Source organism: Aedes albopictus, chromosome 3 (genome assembly GCF_035046485.1).
Source record: "Aedes albopictus strain Foshan chromosome 3, AalbF5, whole genome shotgun sequence".
NCBI lineage: Eukaryota > Metazoa > Arthropoda > Insecta > Diptera > Culicidae > Aedes > Aedes albopictus.
In genome coordinates, this window is record NC_085138.1 from 130,166,695 (window position 1) to 130,190,640 (window position 23,946).

At 41.0% G+C, this 23,946-nt stretch overlaps 1 protein-coding gene across 1 annotated transcript in view; it reads right to left on the bottom strand.

Moving 5' to 3' along the window:
* Positions 1-7,920: 7,920 nt before the first annotated feature.
* The window catches only part of LOC115261575 (fatty acid hydroxylase domain-containing protein 2), a 59,613-nt gene continuing 43,587 nt past the window's right edge, over positions 7,921-23,946 (bottom strand). Inside the window, exons 2-3 of the mRNA XM_029863474.2 lie at positions 15,320-15,956; positions 7,921-8,512 (exon numbers count right to left, since the gene is read on the bottom strand). Coding sequence (XP_029719334.2) covers positions 8,371-8,512; positions 15,320-15,956 — 779 coding nt within the window. The 3' untranslated portion in view covers positions 7,921-8,370. The remainder of the gene's footprint in view (positions 8,513-15,319; positions 15,957-23,946) is intronic.

Consider the following 23,946-nt stretch of genomic DNA (forward strand, 5'->3'; position numbering starts at 1 on the left):
CCAATTATTTAATGTTCATCATCAAACTATAGCTGAAATGCAGAACATAGAGGAATAAAAAGTTTAAAAAAACTATTTTGGTTTTTAAGGAGAGCAAAAAATGTGTTCCGAAAAGGGGCTGACAAAATCGGGTCACTTATGTATTCATTGTCAAAATCAAAATTATATAAGAACTTTTGTAAAAAATCAAATCAACAAGCCGAAATTTTATTATTTTGTATTTTTTTTTCGTTCACATTTAACACATTTGGCAACCCCAAAAAATATATTCAAGGACACATTTTATGGGTATATCTATGAGAAATCGAACTGAAGACTGATAACCTTTGGGATTTTTTTTTCCAATAATTGATGTAAAACCGACAGCAAGCTTTCGCTATTTTTGATTCTTTCATCCTTGTGCAAGTTCGAGGCCATTATCTTGATGTGATAAAACGATGCCCAGAGTTTGAACTTCTTGCCAAACCATGAAATTTCAAGCAAATTCATCCATGAATGCAAATCTTAATCTGTCTGGGACAACTTCTCATGCCATGGTTAACGACATCTGAGCACATCACTCATAATGGCTTTGAAGATAACATCAACCTCGACCGCGACTGTCGTTCCTGACGACGGTAGATTTTCAACATGATTGTGTTTAGTCCTTCTTTTGTCTTCAATCTTCGCCATTAAAATAGAACTGCTGTCAAAAAAGGATGATTGCGTTGCGATGATTGAGAGTGTCCCTATAAAATATACCATGCTTACGGATTCTAAGTGGATAATGTTTCAAACGACATCAAACCAGTGCTGAAAGTGTCATTTCGACATATCTAGATTCAATTGGCATTTTGTGAAGGTAGTCGATAACATTTACCTTAAATATTGGAGACTAGCTGTCCCGGCAAACTATGTCTTGCCGTCTTGTGGTGGTTTGACAACTGTTGAGCTCAAAAAAGCACCGCACTCTAGATTGATCTAATTTTCGATCGTGTTGATGTCCTTCCCAGCTCATGAAAAATCTGTACTTTATCAATTTTCTTACTTTTCTAGTTGATTTTCGTAACTTTTTGTGCATATAAACACAGCCACCACGAATACGAACCGAACCGTGAAAGAACCATGCTGATCGATTTATCCGTTTTTAAGTTTTGTTGCCTCAAAGGAACTTCAAACTTATTTTTATATATATAGATAAAGCGTGACTTACTTGTAGAATTGGCCTATCCGCTCAAGTTTTTCATATACAAAAGTTACTGGTTCAGCTTCTGAAATGAGCTGTAGGTGATTGAACCTAGATAAATATGTCGAAATGATATTTTCAGCACTGATAGAGCAGAATTGAATTTGTTTTATCTTTGCAGTTTCACATACTAGCAAATTAGTGATTGGTAATACTTGCTAAATTGCGAACTTTTGGGGTCTTTCACCTATTTCCCCCTTATATTAAATGTATAAAAAAGAAGTTCGGAGTTTTGGCTATAAATTATTACGTAACATATTGAAAATTTTCCAAAGCATATTCGAAACCAGTTTAATAAAAGTTTTATTGTGAAATCAGACCCTAGTTCAAATGTGTGTATTTGTACATGCTATAAAAAATGCTGTATCGTGGGCTGTATCTTTACTGGACTACTAGTATGATGCGATGACCTTCGAGACCTAGTTCGCGACTATCAAATCATCATTCAGCGAAGCTCATTTTTTCGAATACTTTGATAGTAGCCTATCTGCTAATCGAACGTCGCCTCTTAATGCAAGTTCGTAACCCAACGAGCTGTCGAGAAACGTTATTGATGGGTTTATGAGTCTGTATATAGACTGCTTCCACCCGAGATCACTGATCGACCAGACTTGATGGTTCATTAAGCCGTGTCGATTTTTGCAAAATTTCGAATATGCAAATGGTTGTAAACGGGCCAATGGTCCGGCAAAATAAAAAATAAAAATCTAAAAAATAAGGAAGCAAGTCCGCTCTTGACTTGAAATTGTATATGGGAATTTTAGTTAAGGTACTTTTAAGCAGCACTAAAAATTATTTTCCCCTCTGAAGATTGAGGGCATACATCAGTGAACTTTTTGTTAGAAGACAACTTTCTAGTTGCACTTCACATCAATTGGCATCACTGCACGTTTTGCGTGTGGAAGAGGGTGGTTTTGGATCCCGAGACATTGAGGTTGAAAACTTGCATGACAACTTGCGCTGCCCAGCGGCAAAATCATCAACTAATTGGTCAATTACCAGATTGCTCTTGTCCTTCTGAAGAACTTTGCCAAAGACGTTTTTTTTTCTATCTGCTATGGATCCCGTTATATTAAAGATTAAAACTTTGCATGACAACTAGCGTCATCTAGCGGCAAAATTATCAACTAATTGGTAAAGCACCAGATTGTTTTTGCACTTCAGAATAATTTTGCCAAAGGCTACGCTTTTCTATCTGCTTTGGTTCCCGAGATATTGAATCTTAAACTTTTACTTGACAAATAGGGGAATCAACGTATTTTGGACACTGCGTTACGCCAATATATTTTGGACACTTCCATTTGTTTTTGCAGTAAGTGTCCAAAAAATATTGGCTCGTTGCTGTGTCCAAAATATGTTGGTTCCCCTAGCACCATCTAGCGGCGAAATCATTAACTAATTGGCGAATCACGCTCCACCTGATCCGCCCATCGTGCATTATGCCAGCATGTATTTGTTTTGGACGCATTCATCAACTGTCCGACCTTTGCTGCTTTTGAATGCTCCGGCGAGATTCGAATGAACTGGATAGTTCACCCAAAACTCTCACGTAGTTTTGCACACCGTCAATTGTTGCTTTAATCAGTCTAGTTAGCTTCCCAGGAAAGCCGTTTTGTCCATAATTTTCCATAGCTGTGTGCGGTCCATACTATACTTTCGTATGTCACTTGGAAGTCGATAAATAGGTGATGCTGTGGGATCTGGTATTCACGGCATTTCTGGAGGATTTGCCATACGGTGAAAATCTGGTCCGTTGTCGACCGGCTGCCGATGAAGCCGGCTTGATAACTTCCTACGAACTCATTAACTCATTAGTTTTTGGCGACAGACGACGAAAGATGATATGGAATAGCACTTTGTAGGCAGCATTCAAAATAATCGCTCTGAAGTTCTCACATTCCAAATGGCGATCCTATAAAAGTTCCCCGAATACCATTATCCCGAATACCACTTCCCCGAAAACTAATACCACGAAAGCCATTACCTCGAACAGACCGTTACCCCGAATGGCACATTACCCCGAAAACCATTTCCCCAAAAGACACATTATCCCGAAAACCATTTCCCCGAATGACACTTATCCCGAATGCTATTTCCCTGCAAAATAATGTCTTTTAATTCATAATACTTTTTCCCCAGAATTTCTGATGTGCAGAAATAGTTTTCCCCTAATATAACATATACTGGCACTGCACTGATAATGAATGTAAATAGTATGAAACTTAACCCTAAAAGGGATACCTTCATGGCCTCAGTTTCATCACCTCGTTGAGTGCGTTCCATCAAAGACGAGCTCTGAAAGGCGCCTGGGGTCCAATGGACCCCAGGTATCCCTTTTAGGGTTAATATCAGATATTTTTCCTTCTTTTGCTCAACTGGTATTCTTTTGAGTCTGGGAATATTCAGGGGAAAAAAAGCTCATTTAGAATATATAAAAAAACAGTGGAATAATTGGGCGAGTTATATAGAGTGGGCTTCGTCGGCCGAGCGGTTAGTGGCGTCAGTCGTTTAGGTATCTCGTAAGCCTCGGAATGTGGGTTCGATTCCCGCTCCAGTCGGGGAAAACTTTTCGTCAAACGGAAAAATCTCCACTGGGCCACTGGGTGTTATACACTCCCGATCAAAAGTTTGGGGTCACCCCCTCAAAAACATGTCATTTTTTTAGGCCCATATCTCCGCCAATTTGCGTCCGATTTCAAAACCCTAGGTCTCCTAGATAATAAGTCAAAGAAACTTTGAACATGATTTAAAAGAAACTTTTTCAAAAAAATTAAACTTAATTTAAAGTTGCCAAATTTTCTACAAAATGAATATAAACTTACGGCAGTGTCGCAGGAAATTGGGTCGACCAAATGTTAAGATGAGACTGGTGATATAACCTATTTTCTATCAGCTTTTAACTGCTTTTTACTGAACTTGGCTAAACAATCTTGGAAAAAAGTTATTAAGTAAATTAACTCTTCATGTCATCCACCAAAAGTTTGGGGTCACCCCTCAATATGATGTATCAGCCAAAAGTTTGGGGTCACTTTCGTAAAACATGGAAAAGTGATTTGTTGATATCTTCGTCATCTATAGTTCAATTTTAATTATTTTTGGCTCATTTCGAAGATAATTAACTGTATTTACGTTTGATGTCTTTAATTTAACGTATTTAACGATTTTTGTTTATAAAAATGTTATGTAAAGTTAACACATTTCAAAAATGAGGCAATTATACGTTAAGTTTAAGTATGTAAATTTTCACAAATATGTATGATTCAATGTCTATGCAGTAAGTACCATTATGTTTCAAATAAGCCAAGAAGCATTTAAATTGAATGAAAGATGACGAAGATATCAACAAATCACTTGTCCATGTTTTACGATAGTGACCCCAAACTTTTGGCCGATACATCATTTTGAGGGGTGGTCGATAACATCAAGGGTTAATTTACCTAACAACTTTTTTCTAGATTTGCTAGCAAAGTTCGGTAAAAAGCAGTTGAGAGCTGATAGAAAATAGGTTATATTACCGGTCTCATCTTAAAATTTGGTCGACCTAATTTCCAGCGACACCGCCGTAAGTTTATATTCATTTTTTAGAAAATTTGGCAACTTTGGGTTAAGTTTACATACAGAATTTTTTGAAAAAGTTTTTTTCCAATCATGTTCAAAGTTTCTTTGACTTATTATCTTTTGAATGAGACCCAAGGTTTTGAAATCGGACGCAAATTGGCGAAGATATGGGCCTAAAAAAAGACATGTTTTTGAGGGGGTGACCCCAAACTTTTGATCGGGAATGTATGTGTTGCCCGTTGTCTAAGGTTAGTAATGTTCAGTCTGTGCGGCTTCTGGCCGAAGACGGTGTAGTGTCTCTTTAGAGTACTGCTCCTCTATCGCCTCTATCCAATTCAAGCTGTCTATGACAGTTCCATGGACTGTGTACAACTTGCCCTAAAACTGATGAACTAAACAATTAATCACTGTATCAATATAAGACAAAAGAACAAATTACGATAAAATAAGGTAAAATCTTCATTAAATGCATTTGCTCCACATCATAATCTCATTATTAACGCCTAAGTTTAGAAAGAATAGCCGATGCACAAAAGAAGGAAAAATTACTGATAAAAATTATGTTCATTTTTCCAGACATCAGTTTCTTTTACAACACAATTGGAGAATATGTTTTCGGGGTAATCATCCATTCGGGGAAATTGGCTATTCGGGGTAATGGCATTCGGGGTGTTGGAATTCGGGGTACTGGACCATTCAGTGTATTGGTTTTCGGGGAGATGGTTTTCGGGGTAATGGAATACGGGGAACTGTTATAGGACCTAATAATTAACATTGCTGATGTTACTACAAACCTGGCAAACACTTACTTACTTACTTACTTACTTACTTACTTACTTACTTACTTACTTACTTACTTACTTACTTACTTACTTCAGTAATCCAATCATCAACATAGAAAAAGCCCAGACCTGAGGCAGCTTCCAATAGTTTTGTCCAAAATTCTTTATCGTAGAAATAAGTTTATAACCCCTTCATAAAACTTCCTTAGATTCTTTTCGAAATTGCTCATGGATTTTTTTTGAAAATCCTCCAGGAATTCTTTTAAGCAAGTTTTTCAAGGATTTCTTCTATATGTAATTTGGAAAAACCTTTCATAGACTGCGTCAGAAATACCTCTAATATCCCTTGAATTTCCTTCGGAATTTCCTCTTAAGGATCCTTAAGAAATATCTCCAAGAATCTCTCTAGAAAAGCTTCCATAAATGTCCACAGAAATTCCTCCATAGATTCTCTGAGAAATCCGTACAATTTTTTTCAGGAAATCGTCCACAGATTACTTCAGAAATGAATTCAGCGATTTCTTCTGAAATCCCATACTTTAGAATTCCTCCAAAAAATTTTTCCAAGGATTTCTTTAAAAAATCTTCTAAGTATTTCATCAGAATATCATCCAAAGATTTCTGTAGAAATAATAATAATAGAAGTTTAATAGACATTTCTACCGGAATTTTATCTGAGGATTTCGAAATTTTCCAAAAAAAACTCAATTTATTTTTCTAGGAATCCCACCAAGGGTTTCTCCGCGAGTTTCTCTTGGAAGTTCTTCGGAAATTCCTCTTGGGATTCCTTCATGCATATGCCTGGAACTTCTTCAGATCTTCATCCAGTGACTCATTCAAGAGTATTCCTTAGATTTCTACAAGAATTATTCAGAAATTTTTGGTCGGAAAGTTTTTCCGATCTGATGAAAGGTTCATCGGCCCTGAGTCCTTCTGCGGGATTTCTGACTGCTCTGTATAAATGGAACTGATCAAATATATGGTCATTCAAATCACATCAAACTGGAATGCACTTTTCCATACGAGCCAATCCAAAAGAAATGTCACGATAAATCCCACGAAAACTGAACAACTATTAGGTCTCAATAAAAGGAATATCATCATCTACACTTGTCTAATAGATGAACACTGCCCCTAAACGGAGAAACGAAAGTTCCCAAAAGTGAGTTCACCAACTTTGAGTTGCGTGCGGGAAGCCAATTTTGAGTTGATGGAGTCGATGTTAAGGTACGTAGTTTGCATTTAGGCGTTTAGGTTGTCTTGAGTTCAGTTGATAACAAGGTATTTCAGTGACAAACATGTTACTGAGATAACTTGCGTACAGGCTATATCATAATAGTTCTCAAATCTGGACGCAATGGTCTTAACCCGATAAACGAGAGAGAGAGAACACTAATTTAAAATCTGAACCCACTATAAAGGTTAAAGTTTTAACTTTTCAAATCATAAAAAAGCAATGCCCGCATCATTGAGGAACAGTTGAAAACGGGAACGAACCTCCCATTTTCCCAAATTTTAACATGATTTACAAAAGTGCAGATACTTTCTATTATGAACAAAGACATCTCTAATGTTTCGATATGTTGCATATAAATGTCCCAGCTTTCAATTGGTGCCAGAATTTCAAAAATCGTCGATTGCCAACAGTGTTAAAAAAAGTTTTTCTGAATAAATTAAAAATGCAGACCAAAGTCGATATGGGCACCCCATTTTATTATAACCTGTTAATAGTAGCTCTTTCTTTTCTCTTTTCAACTGCGTATCATTTTAAAGGGTGTATCTGCAAGGTTTGACATTTGATCCTTCAGATCTCGCACCTTTGTGAGCCAAAAAATTCATCTCGTTCATGATGTGAATACAACCGATTATTTTTTTTTTGCACGGCCTATTTTTCGGCCGTAGCTAAGAAAATTCTAAATCTATTATCTTGGCTTTACGGATAGTACTGACAGTGTCTCCTTGTGTACAAATTTTCATGTGAATCGGTTAAAAATTGACGGAGTTATGGCCAACAGTCGTGTAAAGTGTTGTAATAACGGCACGCGTCCTGGAAACTTAAAACATAAGGTGAGTTCGTAAAAATCGAATCTGATGCGCCGTTTTGCCTCCTAAATTTGGCATAGGAACAGGGCATCTTTCATGGTCTGTCAATTTTTATTATTTGGTCTATTTTTATTATTTATATACAAAAGTAACTGATATGTATGGAAGATATCAGGAGACACCGCAGTGAGCGAAAAATAGGTGGCAGGTCTCAATTTGACCGATATCCTCTATTCAACATTACCCAGCGAACAACCATTCTGCCAAGATATTGGATTATTTTCTCTACAATTTCATTTCTATATTGACCACTGAAACTTAATGAGTCTTTATTTCTGCACAGCATTCATCTAACATTTAGAGGAAATGTGTCCCATCAGACCTGAGGAGATCTTACCATACAAGCTTACAAGACTAGTTCTTTTGTTTTAACTACTTAACACATTTTCAAGCAAGTGATATTCCATACCACTTGCACGTAAACATTTTCATCATTTTGCTTTCTTGGCTCCACATAAGCTCTGTTACACCATCAGCAGCAGTCTCCAACATTCAAAGCTTAATCCAAAAAGTAACTGTAGCACTAGTAGCTATTTGAGCATCAACTCCACCGATAGAGTGTGACCACTGTGTGTCAATTGGTTAAAGGTAGGTACTGTATCAATAGTTCTCCATTGTTCTTCTCTCCTGGGGTGCGTCCTGCTTTCAGGAACCCCTTCTATCCTCGTGCTCTGGCATTGCTCAGCGTGATCCTCCGCCGGTCTACTCGTCTGGAATTAGCTCGCGAGCTGATTTCAGAGAGAATATTCTCTTATTTCGCAGGTACTGTTTCTTCTTGCGGAATTCTTCGTTCGTGCCGTGTAGAGTGTCCCACCAACCGAAGAGTCCGTAGCACTGGTTGAATCTACAAATAGAGAAGGAAAATTGAAATGAGATGAATAGGCGTTGATTGTGGAGAGCAAAAAATAAACGAATGTCCAAAAAATGAATAAACTTTCAGCGAATAGGTGAAGAATTTGTTGACCTCTACTCAATAGGCTATGCGCAGTGGTCTGAATAGGTGAAAAATATATCAAAACTGTATTCTGCGTACGATTTAAACAGGTTTGCTTGTCGTAGGTTTGCTTTGTGTCCTATGCAGATACGTCTTTTTTCTGTGTAATTTAGTCCCCTTAAAGTTTTGTAAATTGCATGAACTAGACGTACCTACGCACTGGCTTACGCATGCGATTGTTTACTTAGTCCATAGCATAACTAAGGTTCATTCAAAACTTCTGATTTCCGGTAAAGTTTGACGAAATCCTACTCTAATTAATGTCAAAGCTCGAATTATCTTAAAGCAGATGCCTAACCGTAACCACTGTTCAGGTGCGTAAACGCATTCATATTCAGTGGAACCGAAAATCCAAATAAAACCAGTTTGGATTCAAGCTGACAGATTAGCGCTGCACAAGCATCAAGACATTAGTGGTGGCCTAAGATTGCTTGGGGGCTTTCACGGGTATATGTCGTCCCTTTCCCGATACCGTACGATATCACATTTCGGACGATTGTGTATTGTCGTTGTTGAGTTTAATAATTTATACGAAATTCGAATCTGTACGGCACCCGTCGATGGTATGCGGAGTCAGGTCGAGGCTGAGTTTATCAATGGTGGGCGCTTGATTGCCGCTTAGTGCAAATTAGTCACCGTTAACCGAACTTTTTGGGGGAACGTGTGTAAGGTCACGTAAGTACAGTACCGGGCGAAAGTTTGGTTTATTGGAATTTATTTCAGTTCATTTTAGCTGGAAAAATAAATCGGACCTTGGACAATGCCAAAGGCGAGTTTTTTGCCGTGCAACAATTGGATTATTGCCCTAATTAAAGTAAAAATTAGGGTAATTTTCCAATTGTTGCACGGCAAAAAACTCGCCTATTGTTGCACACTCCATGTTATTCTTATGAGGTGTGCAATAATTGATAAATTTTTAGCTGTGCAACAATTGGAAAATTACCCCAGTTTTTCAAGTCGACGTACAACGTCGAAAGTAATTATTAATATTTATCAGAAGAGCTATCACAACATTTCATAAACATAAGTGAGAAAACAATTAGGGTTTCCAGATTACAAAGTCCTTCAAATCTATGGCAGTAGCAGTAATTATTTTCTCAATAAACAATAACGTTGCAGCACCAGCCAGAATTTCCGGGTCTCTCGATATCTGGAAGGTCTCTTCTAAAGTTTTCCAGATATTTAAGGTCCGCCGAACTACTTTGGAGTTAAAAAAAAATATTCTACATGTGCAACAGTAGTCATTTTCGCTACACAGAGTAATGTTTCACTACGCATTAAACATATTCACTGAACCTCATTGAAGCTTTTCATAATTTTCATTCACCTCCCTGAAAATCACTACATATGATTAAACATTTTGGGGTATTCTGGGGCATTCAACATAATTACAAAATAACCTATCATCTACGTCCGTTTGGAATCCATGAACTTCTGTGGTATTCCATATCAGTCAAATTACAGTAGAGTTCAAAACATCAGGTATAAAACAGTATCAGTAGTCATTTTCGCTACATTTAGTAACGTTGCATAATCATACCCCTTGAAAACCAATAGGTAGACATTGTTATATACTGGTACCTCGTTTTATGCCATTGACTGGGAGTAAATAAATTAAAAATGTGTGTCATTGAGAAAATCTAGTTCGCGAGAACAAGCCTTGCTCCCAGGGATTTGGGATGGAGCCAAGTGAGTTTCCATGAAGCTAAAAAAAGCCCAAAAAAGAGGGTTCCAAGGAGCTTCAGGGGCGTTTCAGGGTATTACAGGAGCTTTTTAAGGGCGTTCCGTTAGATTTCGAAGATGTTTTTACGGGATTACGAGGATTTCAGAATCGTTTCAATAATATTAAGGGGGCTTCAGGGGCGTTTCAATGAGCTTTAAGGGCGATTCAGGAGGATCTTAGAAACCTTTGAAGGAAGAGTTTTCAAGGGCATTTCAGAGAGTTGCTGCAGGTTTCAGGAACGATTTAAGTGCGTTCCGAGAGGTTTCAGGGCGTTTGATAGCATTTCAGATGCGTTCCAAGGAGTTTGCAGGTTAGTTTCAGGAGGTTGTTGGAGCCTTTTAAAGGAGTTCCAAGGACCATTTCAAATGGATTATGACGATTTCAATGGAATTACGAAGATTTGAGGGGCGCTTCGAGGCATTTCCGATCAGGGTCGTATCAGGAGGGTGTTAGAAGTACATTAGAATGCAACTGGTTTCAGGGGTATTTTAAATAGATTATAGAGATTTCAATAGGATTACGGAGGTTTTAGGAGCCTTTTAAGGCATTTCAGGGACGCTTCGAGGGGTTTCAATAGTTTTTGCGAAGCAGTCTCTGAAAATCCACTGAAACTTCCTGAAATGCTTCCGAAATCCCCCTAAAGCTTCCTCGGAACCCATGTAACGCACCTAAAACCCTTCAGTTAGCTCAAAGCAATGGCAGGCAAAGAAAGCCCTTCAATTAATAACTGTGGACGTCCTTACACGCTCAGAAATCCGTTCTGATAAACGTGAACAAACAAACGCAAATATGAGAACAAGCAAATATACACCGTGAACTGGAACTAGTTCCAGCTGTCAATATGGGCGTTCTAGAAAACGTGAACTCTAGTTCACGGTGTACATTTCTTATTGTTGTTATCGTTGCTATGCATAGTTCCCGTTGCCGTGACTGGGAGTTCACGTATATCGGAACGGATTTTTTTGCGTGTAAAGAACACTTAGTTGTAGTGAGGCTGGCCAAGTCCCTTTGGGGACGTAGAGAAATAAAGAAAGAGAGGAGACAAAGACCCTCCGAAACCGCCTAAAACGTCTGAGTAACGCCTCTTAAACCCGCTGAAAATCCTCTGCTACTTTCTAAAATGCTTCAGAAATCCCCCTTAAACCCCCCTCGGATGGGTAACCATGTAACGCAGTTGAGGCCTTTCCAAAATCCCCGAAATCACCACCGTAACGCCTCGAAAACTCGGGATTCTATGAAATTACCTCAAATGCCATCGGAATTCCTCTGAAAACCCTTCGGACCCCAAGAAACCCGCCCAAGAAAATGCCTCCAAAATCTCCTTAAAACCTCCTCGAAATATGTGTAACGCAACTGAGACCCGAAACTCATTTGAAACATTCTGGAATGCCTCCGAAATCCCTCTGAAAGCCCCTGGGACCTCCTTAAAACGCCTCTGTGATCTCCTGGTACCCCTCTGAAACTCTGGGAATCCTTCGACACACCCCTACAACGCCTTTGCTAATCCCTATAAACGCTCACAGGTCGCCATTGCCATGGTTACCGTCATTATTACATTGTCTTATGCACAACACTGGTTCTGGATAACTCTCCCTCTTTTTATGCAGGGCATGAAAAAACTTGGAAATTTAAAATACATAATAAGTTTCTGGATTGGCTGGGTATGCGCAATCCAGATCCCATTGTGATCCACTAGCCTCTGCCCAGCAGCTCCTATCCCTAACTCCGCGTGTCCGCGTGGTACCGGCTGGAAACTACGAGCAACTTTAGGGAAGATCGGGTAACTAGCCCCGGTGGGAACTTTGGTCATAGGTTGACAGGTAAAAGGGGCTTGCTTCTGTAAACCTGAGCGTCTGTTCTCCAGGAGGAACGGCTCACAACAGCATCCTATACACATGTTAGAGGCGGCTGTTCTACGTCCAAGGGTCCGGGAAGGACTCTAAGCTCAGCTGTGCACTATGGTCCTCCGGGAAGTAGGGGGTTTGTGTCCGGCCCTACGAGCCAGCCGTATAAAAACTTTGTAACAGAAAATCTGCAACAGAATAATACCAATCGAGACCAACTGTAACGACCCCAGTGAACAGAGAAAAAGGACTTGCGATTGAAAACTCGGTACGTGGAACTGCCGATCCCTGAACTTCATTGGGAGCACCCGCATACTCGCCGATTTACTGAAGGACCGTGGGTTTGGCATCGTAGCGCTGCAGGGAGGTGTGTTGGACAGGATCCATGGTGCGAACTTTTATAAGTAATCATATCTACCAGAACTTCGGCAACACACGTGTGCTGTGAACAGCTTTCATCATGATGGGTGATATGCAGAGGTGCGTAATCGGTTGGTGGCCGATTGATAAAAGATTGTGAAGGTTGAGGATCAATGGCCGATTCTTCAACTTCAGCATAATAGACGTGCACAGTTCACACCCCGGAAGCACTGGTAATGACAAGAACGCATTTTACGCGCAGCTCTAACGCCAGTACGACCGCTGCCCATGCCACGACGTCAAGATCATCATAGGAGATCTAAACGCTCAGGCAGACCAGGAGCAGGAATTCAGTCTGACGGTTGGGAAGGTCAGCGCCCACCAACAGTCGAACGAAAACGGCTATGATTGATTTTGACTTTGTCAACAAAACGACACATTGATTTCGCCGCCTGCATATTTTGGCCATACGTAGTACCTTTTTCCAACACAGCCTCCCTTATCGTTACACCTGGAGATCACCACAGCAAATGGAATCGCAAATCCACCACGTTCTGATTAGCGGGCGGCACTTCTCCGACATTATCGACGTCAGGGCCTATCGTGGCGCCAACATCGATTCCGACCACTACCTAGCGATGGTCAAACTGCGACCACAAATCTCCGTCATCAACAATGTACAGTACCGGCGACCACCACGGTACAACCTAGAGCGACTGAAACAACCGCATGTCGCCTCAGCATACGCGCAGAATCTCGAGGCTTCGTTGCCAGACGAGGGCGAGCTCGATGAGGCCCCTCTAGAGGACTGCTGGAGTACAGTGAAAGCAGAAATCAACCACGCAGCCGAGAGCACGTAGGTACGTAGAAAGGAATCGACAAAACAAATGATTCGACGAAGGGCGTAGAATGGTTTTGGAGGAGAAGAATGCACCGCGGTCGGTAATACTGCAGCAAGGGACCCGACAGAACGTTGATCGTTATAAACAGCAGACCCGCCTCTATCGGGAGAAAAAGCGCCGCCTGGAAGAAGCGGAGTGTTAAGAAATGGAACTGCAGTGCCGTTCCCAAGAAGCACGGAAGTTCTACCAGCAGCTTAACGCATCCCACAACGGCTTCCTGTCGCAAGTCGAAATATGCAGGGTTAGGAACGGAAACCTTTTGACGGACGGACGTAAGGTGATCGAAAAGTGGAAGCAGCACTTTGATCAGCACCTGAATGGCGTGGAGAACGTAGGCACGGGAGATCATACTCGGTAACAGATGAAACGACGTTCCCAGTGCAACGTAGGACGGAAATAAACCAACTCCCACGCTGAGGGATGTTGGAGATACCATTCATCAGCTCAAAACCAACAAAGCAGCTGGTAAGGACGGTATCGCAGCTGAACTCATCACGATGGGCTTAGAAAAGTTGGCTACCTGTCTGCACCGATTGATAGTCAGGATCTGGGAAACCGAACAACTACCGAAGGAGTGAAAGGAAGGGGTAATCTGCCACATTCACAAGAAAGGAGATCATTTGGAATGCGAGAACTTCTGAGCCGTCACTATTTTGAATGCTGTCTACAATGTGCTATCTCAGATCATCTTCCGTCGTATGTCATTTAAAACATGTGAGTTTGTGAGAAGCTATCAAGCCGGTTTTATCAACGGTCGGTCGAAACGGGCCAGATCTTCACCGTACGGCAAATTCTGCAGAAATGCCGTGAATAAAAGGGCATTATGACCTTTTCGTCGTATTCAAGGCGACTTACGGCAGTATCGACCGCACAGAGTTATAGAAAATCATGGACGAAAACAACTTTCCTGGGAAGCTGAGAAGACTACTCAAAGCAACGATGGATGGCGTCCAATACTGCGTAAGGATTTCGGCTGAGGTGGACCTGCAAACAATCGGAGTATTGAGCGGCGCGTGTTAAGGACGACTTTTGACAGCAATGCAGGAGAACGAGGTGTGGTGGTGAAGGATGAACCTCAAGCGCAATACGCTTTCCGGTAAGCCCAGATGGCTACCAAAGCCGGAAATTTACGATGGGCAAGGCATGTTGCAAGAATGCCCGATAGCAACCCGGCAAAGATTGTGTTCGCATCTGATCGAGTAGGCACAAGAGGGCATGGTGTGCAGAGAGTACGATGAGCGGACGATGTGACCAAGGAAAGAGAGTGGCAGCTGCAAACCGAGTATTGTGACCTGCTAGGGTTTCGAACTACTTGGGCACCCGCGTCAATTCCCGGCATCTCACAACAAAACAAATCAAAATATCACTTGCCGCATATTTTCCAAACGCACTTCCATAGGTAATCATGTCTCGCAACATTTCCGCAACGAGATCCACAGTCAATAATCTACATTTTCACTCTGAAGCCGCACTAGTGCACAAAACAATTTTTACACGTAGACGGGTGCACTTCGTCAGCACAAAGGTGGATGCCGAAGTGATTTCCCATTTGAATTTTCTGAAAGTTTGGCACTGGTGCCGAGAAATGGTGCTAGACTAGGTGCAGTAATCTCGTTCAAAATCAACTTTTCGGCAGAAAATCTCTGATTCAAATGGGGGAAGTGGACGAAAACGGTCGTTTTGTTGTGAATTTAGGTATTGAACAATTTTGTTTACATGTAGTGCCTGGAATGGGGTCAAAAACCCTATGTTGGTTATCTTAAAAATGATGTTGAACATATAAATAAATGTATGTATGTATGTATATAGTACCAGCCCAACAACTTACTTCAAGTGATGGTAATCGTGCTGCTCGGAACTTCCCAGCACCGGCAAGTGGTACCCGGAGTGGTCCACCAGGGTGTCCATCATGACGAACACGAACCAGATGGCGATCGTCACCGGATGGCTGGCCATCAGTGCCGGTCCGGCGTACACCGGCAGCAGATCGCTGATGACGAACTCGAACGGATGGGCATACATGGCGGCCCAGGCGATCGGCGCCGGCCACTCGTGGTGCTTCTTGTGGATGTACTTGTACCAGAAGTTGGCGTGCAGCAACCGGTGGCTGTAGTAGAATGTGACTTCCCACGTGACGATGCACACCAGCATGTCTCGGATGATGGTCTCCAGCGAAGGCAGCGGCCGAACCGCAGGCAGATCATCCGTAATCCATTTCCGGCCGTGATATGAAAGATACGACGTTGGGATTCCAAACACCAGCTGGTTGATGATGACGGTTTTTAGCAGGGGTTTCAATTTATTCCATTCCAGGGGTTCGTGTGTTCCGGGCTGGTTTTTGTACTTTCGCATGAATTTTGGCTTGTTTGTGAGGTCCATGAATACGAACAGGCCACCGATTCCCCAGAACAGGCCGTAGGTCCATATCGTTAAACACCAAAAATATAGAAAATCCGGATCATCGCCTGGTCATGAGAAAAGGAGAGATAATTTAATTAGCGCTATATTCATTTCACAATGGTGTGCACAAACGAGAGCTGAGTGAGAATCTGTGCCGCTAAATGGCAAATATTTCCATGAAGTACTGGAGTAACTGTCTATTACTAATAGACTAATAATACTATTACTGTCTATTACGATTGGTGGGAGTTCGGCTTTGCAGTCTAAAGTTCTCTACACGGTTACAGAAGTTACACAGATTTGTGTACTACTAGATCAGCCTCACCGCTGTGTCAAATGTACACAGATACTTTTCCGGCTCCAGCGCTGGCATGAAAACAAAATTATCAATTATTTTTGCATTGATCGATTCCTGATAATGCATGTCATCGTTCAGAGAAAATTAGTTACGAACTTTGCTCCCATAGGAGCGCTAGAGCCAGAAAAGTGACTGTGTACATTTGACACAGGGGTGGAGGCTGATCTAGTAGTACACAAATCTGTGTACATTGTACACAAGCCTGTGTACATTGTACACAAGCCTGTGTTGTTTCGTTTTAGGGTGTAGAACGACCGTTTAGGATTCGTTCTAGAGAACTTTAGACTGCAAAACCGAACTCCTACCAATCGTTACATCCAAACAGTCGAACCCTCGAACATCCAAAAAACTGTCTATTACTTTATGAATTTCAATAAAAGTCTCAAAGATATTGCTGACTGCACCCCAAATTGGACTGACACAATAGTGTGCACACACCTTCAAAGTGTGATTGCAGCACAGGGACACGTCGGATCGAATTGAGGTCTTCGGTGCACTTATTCCTTATAAATGGAGGAATAAGTGCACCTAAGACGTCGAAACGATCCGAGGCAAATGTGCACTTTTATCACACTTTTGTAACTGCCGACTAGCTCAAGAGGGGAGCCTTCCTGAGACTCCCTGAAACAACACCTCAGGGTGGGCATGCTTCTCGACCAGTTATTCGCGGGCAGGGAATCTTCGCACTGTCGTACATAAAAACTCACGTCACGTTACATTTACACATTTATTCCCGGACTTTCCGGCCTCTTCTTCTCCCTGCACATTCCCACATTCTTAATCTACTCTAACCTGTCTTTTCATCTATTAGGGGCCCCTTCTTCTACCTTCCACCTCTCTCCACCACACAGTGTACTCCTCCAGGTCTTCAACGATGGCGACGTGCACGGTTAGTGTCTGTCGGTTCTTCTGTGGCCTTACGGGGTGGCGAAGAAACGCGATGGCGGCATTCACAGGCCCTTCTGGACTTCCCGCGGTCGAGTATGTTGACGGACTCGGTCATCGTGGAACACTCCGGATCATCCCAACGTAGGGGGGGGGGGGGGGGGGGTTGAACTTCTACAGAACCGTAGTTCTGTCCAAAAACAGCGGGGTTCTATGGATCCGGATTAGCATATTAGGACCCTATAGGTTGCTGAAGGAGGAACTGAATTACCTGCTGTCCTTCTGCGATTAACTTCCTTCTTTCTTCCACTTCTTCACCTTTTCTTCACCGGTACAGCACTTCAATAAAAGCAAGAAGGTGTCACTTCAACCATTTCGGTTGGCGGTTCTTTTACGACTCTCTAGCATTATGGAGTGGAGCGTAGTTAGGTCATTGGTCTTCATTGTTCGGGCAGTGACCCGAGACATTGAGCTGCAGTTATCGTGTCCGTTAAGATTTCCTTCCATATTGCTTTTCCTTATCGCCACCCCTTTCGGGCTACCAACAGGATCCTTCTTTCCCTCTGCCTGACAACTCATTGACGAAGAAAACTGCACAACACATACGAACACTACCTGCACTATTTTATATTAAACGCAATATACAATTTACACAAAATCTCAAAAACACTCCACACTGAACTGCGAACACTTACACTCTCCCCCAGCTCGGGTAAAAAATATTTACAAAGTAAATATTTTTTCCACAGATTACACAAGACTTCCCCGGTTACACGTACCTCTGAACCTACCAACACAAACCACTCAACACCAGAACAAATTCACTTCAACCGACGGTAGTTCACAAAACACTTGACTCGAAACGTACTAGATTAAGTCATACAGAAATACATCAATGAAACACATTGTAAAGGACCAGTAAGTACGTTTACAGAGTATCGGGGTCATAGGTTTTCATCGTTGTTACCAACTCCTCACAATTTAGAGATTAACTCTGTACTGACCGTCAACGCGATTGCTCTGGTCTCCAGCGATCAAATGCGCAAACATTGAGCTTGGCAACCTCTTCTAATACTTACATTTTGTCCATACGATTGTTTAAAAAGCTATTTACCTAACAAAATTGAATGACAACACTATATTTACACCACGTTTTTACCATATTGACAAGTATTTACAGATTAAAATTTCATTTAACAAAGCTACGGTATAGTACGGTAAAATGGTGCTTTGAAATGTTTCACCGGTTTGTCGGAGTTGTGATCGTTCTAGTACTACTTGTTTCGGATTCCATTCGAACAATAGGCTATTGATGTGCGTTTGTATTGAGATGATTACGAACTGTCAAACTACTAATTATTGTGCAATGTTATGGTGATGAAATATGATCAACATGAGGTAAGTACGATGAAATTACGTTTAAGAAAGATAATTTCTTTAGCCGGCTAGTAAAAATCCCCGTAGATTGGTGGCCAAAACCGATCCGGAAATGGATTTTTACTAGAGAAACATGTATTCTTAAACAAAAGTCCATCATAGATTTTTTTTGTTAGCTCACATTCTAAAGTGAGGTTATGCACTTTAGAATTCTAAAATTGAATGAATGATTGTTTTGGTCTATTTTTCTTTATTTGATTCAATTTACTGTGGTTATTTCTATTCTTTGGTCTGTGAGTACTATCAGTCTTCACCGCATTTCCTATTTTTTTTGAACTAGTAAATTCCGATAACTAACAATTAAAAAATGAAATGATAAAAATTAACAAAATTCTACAAACTTTACAAAACATGCAAAAACAACAAATTAAAATAATGAAATGGCCATCATGCAAAATATGTACAAAAATTTACAAAGAAATAATTTCCAATTGAGGTTAATTTATCGAGAATTTGATGTTTAGAAGTTCTCCTAGACAAAGCTATTAACAGGAGTAACTCCGCAATCAAATCTCTTTCAACCTTTTTAAAAGCATACTATGCTTCTCATTATCGATACAATTACCATTCATCCGCAGCATCTCCATTCAGATTTTCGCTAAGTCTGATTAGATGATTGTTGACAATCAGACTAGCTACTGAAAACGAGATATCTAGCGCATCATTCTGTCTCACTCCCACTATGGGTACAAAGTGAGCAGACATTCAAAATACATGGGCCCATTAATCACATATTAAAATCTTCCTAGGTATTTCTGCAATTACTGCCTCCGCAGCTTCGAGACAAGACGACGTCACCTAGGCCAAGCATCCGAAGAGTGGCTCGTACGAGGACTGGATGGAATAGTGTCTCTAGATGCAGTATTTACAGAGGTAACTATCCATTCCAGTTGTACTGACCCTTCGCTCCACACTTGCCTATTCATCCATCTTTCTCTCTTTTAGGGAATCTAGTCGCCCTACAGACGATCCTTCCTGTTTTGAGTGACCTGGCACTCGTGTGGTCTCACCGTCTCACTTGTGGTGAGTATATCCAGCAATTTGAATTGCTCCTACCATCTACCAGGCTACTAGATGCACGCAAATCAACCACATTCACCAACACCTTTCTACCGCAATCCCTGAGAAAGAAGAAGTGTTGACTTCTCAGTTCATCGTAGTGTAGTCCGCTGTTGGTGTAAGCGATGAATTTTGTGATCTAGTACCACCTATCTATGCTTCCCTGAGCACCTTTCATCTCTTTACTCTAAACAGAGTCTGAAATCATTTGGGCCGTAGTGCTCGAATTCAAATTCGCAACACTAGGACTATTACCACACAAAAACAAATAACCACTCCAAAGCTGAGTTTTGGCTGGGAGAACAACATTGTAGAAAAATCTAGAAATTCTTACCTAAAAGAATTAGATTTTCTTAATGGTTCAGTAATAAAAACTGTCTCCGACATTCAAACGTTAGCTTGGATGTGGGAACCAGACTCCTCTCTCGTGTGAAAACTTTCACTAGGCATGTTTTTCTATAATACTTCTTCTGTTCATTCTTCTTCCTCCTACTCTTGTAAACTCTCATTTATTTCTATTCATGCAATGCTCCATTGAACTAATCTAAACTTTTCTCTCATTTTAGCTCATTCAACTGAACGATGACAGTACGAGTAATCACCGACTCAGGACGTTTTCTGCACGCCAATTCGCAATGGAATTAGAATTTAAAAAGAACTATTTACGAGCTAAAAGTATCACAGATTAGAATTTGATAACCTAGTAAATTGAAAAATGCTAGGAAATTTGAAAACCTAGTAAATTTGAAAATCCTATTTGCACACGCTTCAAAAGAAGCACACAAAATTTGTTGTAAATAAAAATTATCTTTCTTTTTGGCCTTTTCATTTCACACACATCCGAAATCACATCACAACACACTAAAATTGTTTCAAACAAAAGTAAAAAGTTTAAAATGACTAGTATTGATATCTAATGTTCTTTTTGAACAATCGTTTTTCTTATGTTCATTGTGTTTCTGGACAACAAAACCCCTCCGTCGCAAATGAAATGATTTTGCGAACTGTGTTAGAAGAAAGAGTAAGTCCAAATGTGGTAAGTTAAATTCGTGAAGGCCTGGAAGTTTTACCAGAGACCTCCGTCGAAACCAGTTTGATCCAGTGCGATCTTCCGAACTGACCCTTCCAAAAAACTGTCAAGAAGACGATTTTAAGTTGGGCGCCAAAGTGTAACTGCCGACTAGCTCAAGAGGGGAGCCTTCCTGAGACTCCCTGAAACAACACCTCAGGGTGGGCATGCTTCTCGACCAGTTATTCGCGGGCAGGGAATCTTCGCACTGTCGTACATAAAAACTCACGTCACGTTACATTTACACATTTATTCCCGGACTTTCCGGCCTCTTCTTCTCCCTGCACATTCCCACATTCTTAATCTACTCTAACCTGTCTTTTCATCTATTAGGGGCCCCTTCTTCTACCTTCCACCTCTCTCCACCACACAGTGTACTCCTCCAGGTCTTCAACGATGGCGACGTGCACGGTTAGTGTCTGTCGGTTCTTCTGTGGCCTTACGGGGTGGCGAAGAAACGCGATGGCGGCATTCACAGGCCCTTCTGGACTTCCCGCGGTCGAGTATGTTGACGGACTCGGTCATCGTGGAACACTCCGGATCATCCCAACGTAGGGGGGGGGGGGGGGGTTGAACTTCTACAGAACCGTAGTTCTGTCCAAAAACAGCGGGGTTCTATGGATCCGGATTAGCATATTAGGACCCTATAGGTTGCTGAAGGAGGAACTGAATTACCTGCTGTCCTTCTGCGATTAACTTCCTTCTTTCTTCCACTTCTTCACCTTTTCTTCACCGGTACAGCACTTCAATAAAAGCAAGAAGGTGTCACTTCAACCATTTCGGTTGGCGGTTCTTTTACGACTCTCTAGCATTATGGAGTGGAGCGTAGTTAGGTCATTGGTCTTCATTGTTCGGGCAGTGACCCGAGACATTGAGCTGCAGTTATCGTGTCCGTTAAGATTTCCTTCCATATTGCTTTTCCTTATCGCCACCCCTTTCGGGCTACCAACAGGATCCTTCTTTCCCTCTGCCTGACAACTCATTGACGAAGAAAACTGCACAACACATACGAACACTACCTGCACTATTTTATATTAAACGCAATATACAATTTACACAAAATCTCAAAAACACTCCACACTGAACTGCGAACACTTACACTTTTTAGGCGTATCAAAAAAAGTGTGATAGTCCAATTTGGGATGTAGTCTGCAATAGTTTGAAAATGTCGATGTGCCGCACTAGTAATCCTACACTGGGAAAAAAATCTTCATTCCATCTATGTGTCCGGGACATGGATTTTTGCAATGGGGGTAAACAAATGTTTTCCATTGGTGCGACTCATACTTTTCATGAGGCATCATACAGCAGCGACTCATACAATTTAGAGCACATACTATTCATATGATATTTTGCCTGCGTAATCGGGTATTAGTTGCATATACAATGGATGTGGTTTCACACATGGATATTTGCCATTAAGTATGAGTCAATTTTCCTGAGTGTACACGGAGAAACAAAAGTACCCAAAAGTGAGTTCAATCCACCCAACTTCGAGGTTGCGTGCGGGAAGCCAATTTTGAGTTGATGGAGTTGATGTTGAGGTAGGTAGTTTGCATTTAGGCGTATTCGGCCAAAGTACCTAAAGTCGAAGTTTTTTTTACTCAACCGTCAGTTAAATTTACTCAACTTTCGGTTCTATGTCACTTACTCAATTTTGGCTTCCCGCATCGAACTCTCAAAGTTGGGTTGTTTTGCTATTCACTCTTTGACAACAACAAAGAGAGCGAATGAAAGAGGATGCAAAAAAGAACTCAAAAGTGAGTTTAAAAAAACTCAAATTTGGGTTTTCTTGTTTTTCAGTGTACATTATAGAGATCTGCGGAGGCGGCCATTGTAAGCCAATCGAGCAGAGAGAACTGTCAAAGTGTGAGCCAAATGAACATGCTTATCGTTCGTAGGAAGGCGTTGTTCGAACGGTATTGCAATCGGAACTAAATAAATTAAAATTATTTATTTTTAATATCGAGATATTGGCGGCATATGTATGTTTAGTAAAAAGATAAAAATTTATTAATTCTGCTTTCAAAAGCTCATGCTTATGACGACACTTTTGTTGCTGCACTTGTCGAAAATACTTCCATTGCTGCCTCTTGCTTCACTTCTGCCGATATGATTAGCGTAACACTTTTGCATTGAATTTCAGATTTCTTCGATTGCTCCGCTATTTCAACAAAGTTTTGAAAAAAAAAAATCTACCATAATTAGAAAATGTAAACAAAACAACTTGAACCACAACGAAGTCACGCACAAAGTTTGAACATCTAGCTTTGTAGCAAGTGTTGGCAGCTGTTGTAAACAAAACAAACAGCGTTGCCGAATCGACGTATGTAACTTCCGCTCATCTCTATGTAGAGGATTTCTATGCCGCACTACACAGTGGTCATACTGTTTTTGGTAGCTGACTGATGTTCTGATATGTCACAGGCAAACGTTACATGAGAACCGATCACATCCCGGGGACCGAGGAACCGGATCCTTGAATCGAGTGGACAATGTAATATCCAATAGCTGCAGCTTGATCCCACTTTTTTGCATCTGTCACGGCCATTGTTATATACTTCATAAAATTCTGGACATAGAAAACACCAGAGTCGGACATACTTCCGGGAGCCCGCGAACCGGTTCCGAGGACACCAGGTGGACAATGTTATCTCTAGTAACTATCAAGCCAGCTGATGAATTATCTATGAAATTCTGCTAACTTTGACATGCCGCATGGCATGAGCCTTCAAACTACAAGAGTTGGCTACATTACCAGGGTCCAGGGGGGAATAGGATTATGTGTATTTGAGATTTACCTGACAACCTAGAACATCCTGAACACCAAGAAATTTGGAGAAACGAAATAATTGATATATCAGTTGTTCTAAAAGCTGAAATTGGATATGAGCTTCGTTCATATGCATTCATTTAGCCTTCGCTTAGCATATCAAAAGGTGTTTTATATTCTGGGATGTTCTAAGTGCTCCAAACTGTCCTGTAGTAAAGACCTTCAAATCTACAAGAATAATTTTATGTGCTTTCGCCATAAATAATAGCATTGCATAATCTACTGGGATCCGTGAAGCTCGTGAAATCCTCAATGTCATTTATAGACACTATAGGGATATTCTAGGCCAGCCAAACTACCTTGGAGTTCAGAACTTCAGGTCTTGACTCGTAGCAGTAGTCTCTCTCTCTCTCTCTCTCTCTCTCTCTCTCTCTCTCTCTCTCTCTCTCTCTCTCTCTCTCTCTCTCTCTCTCT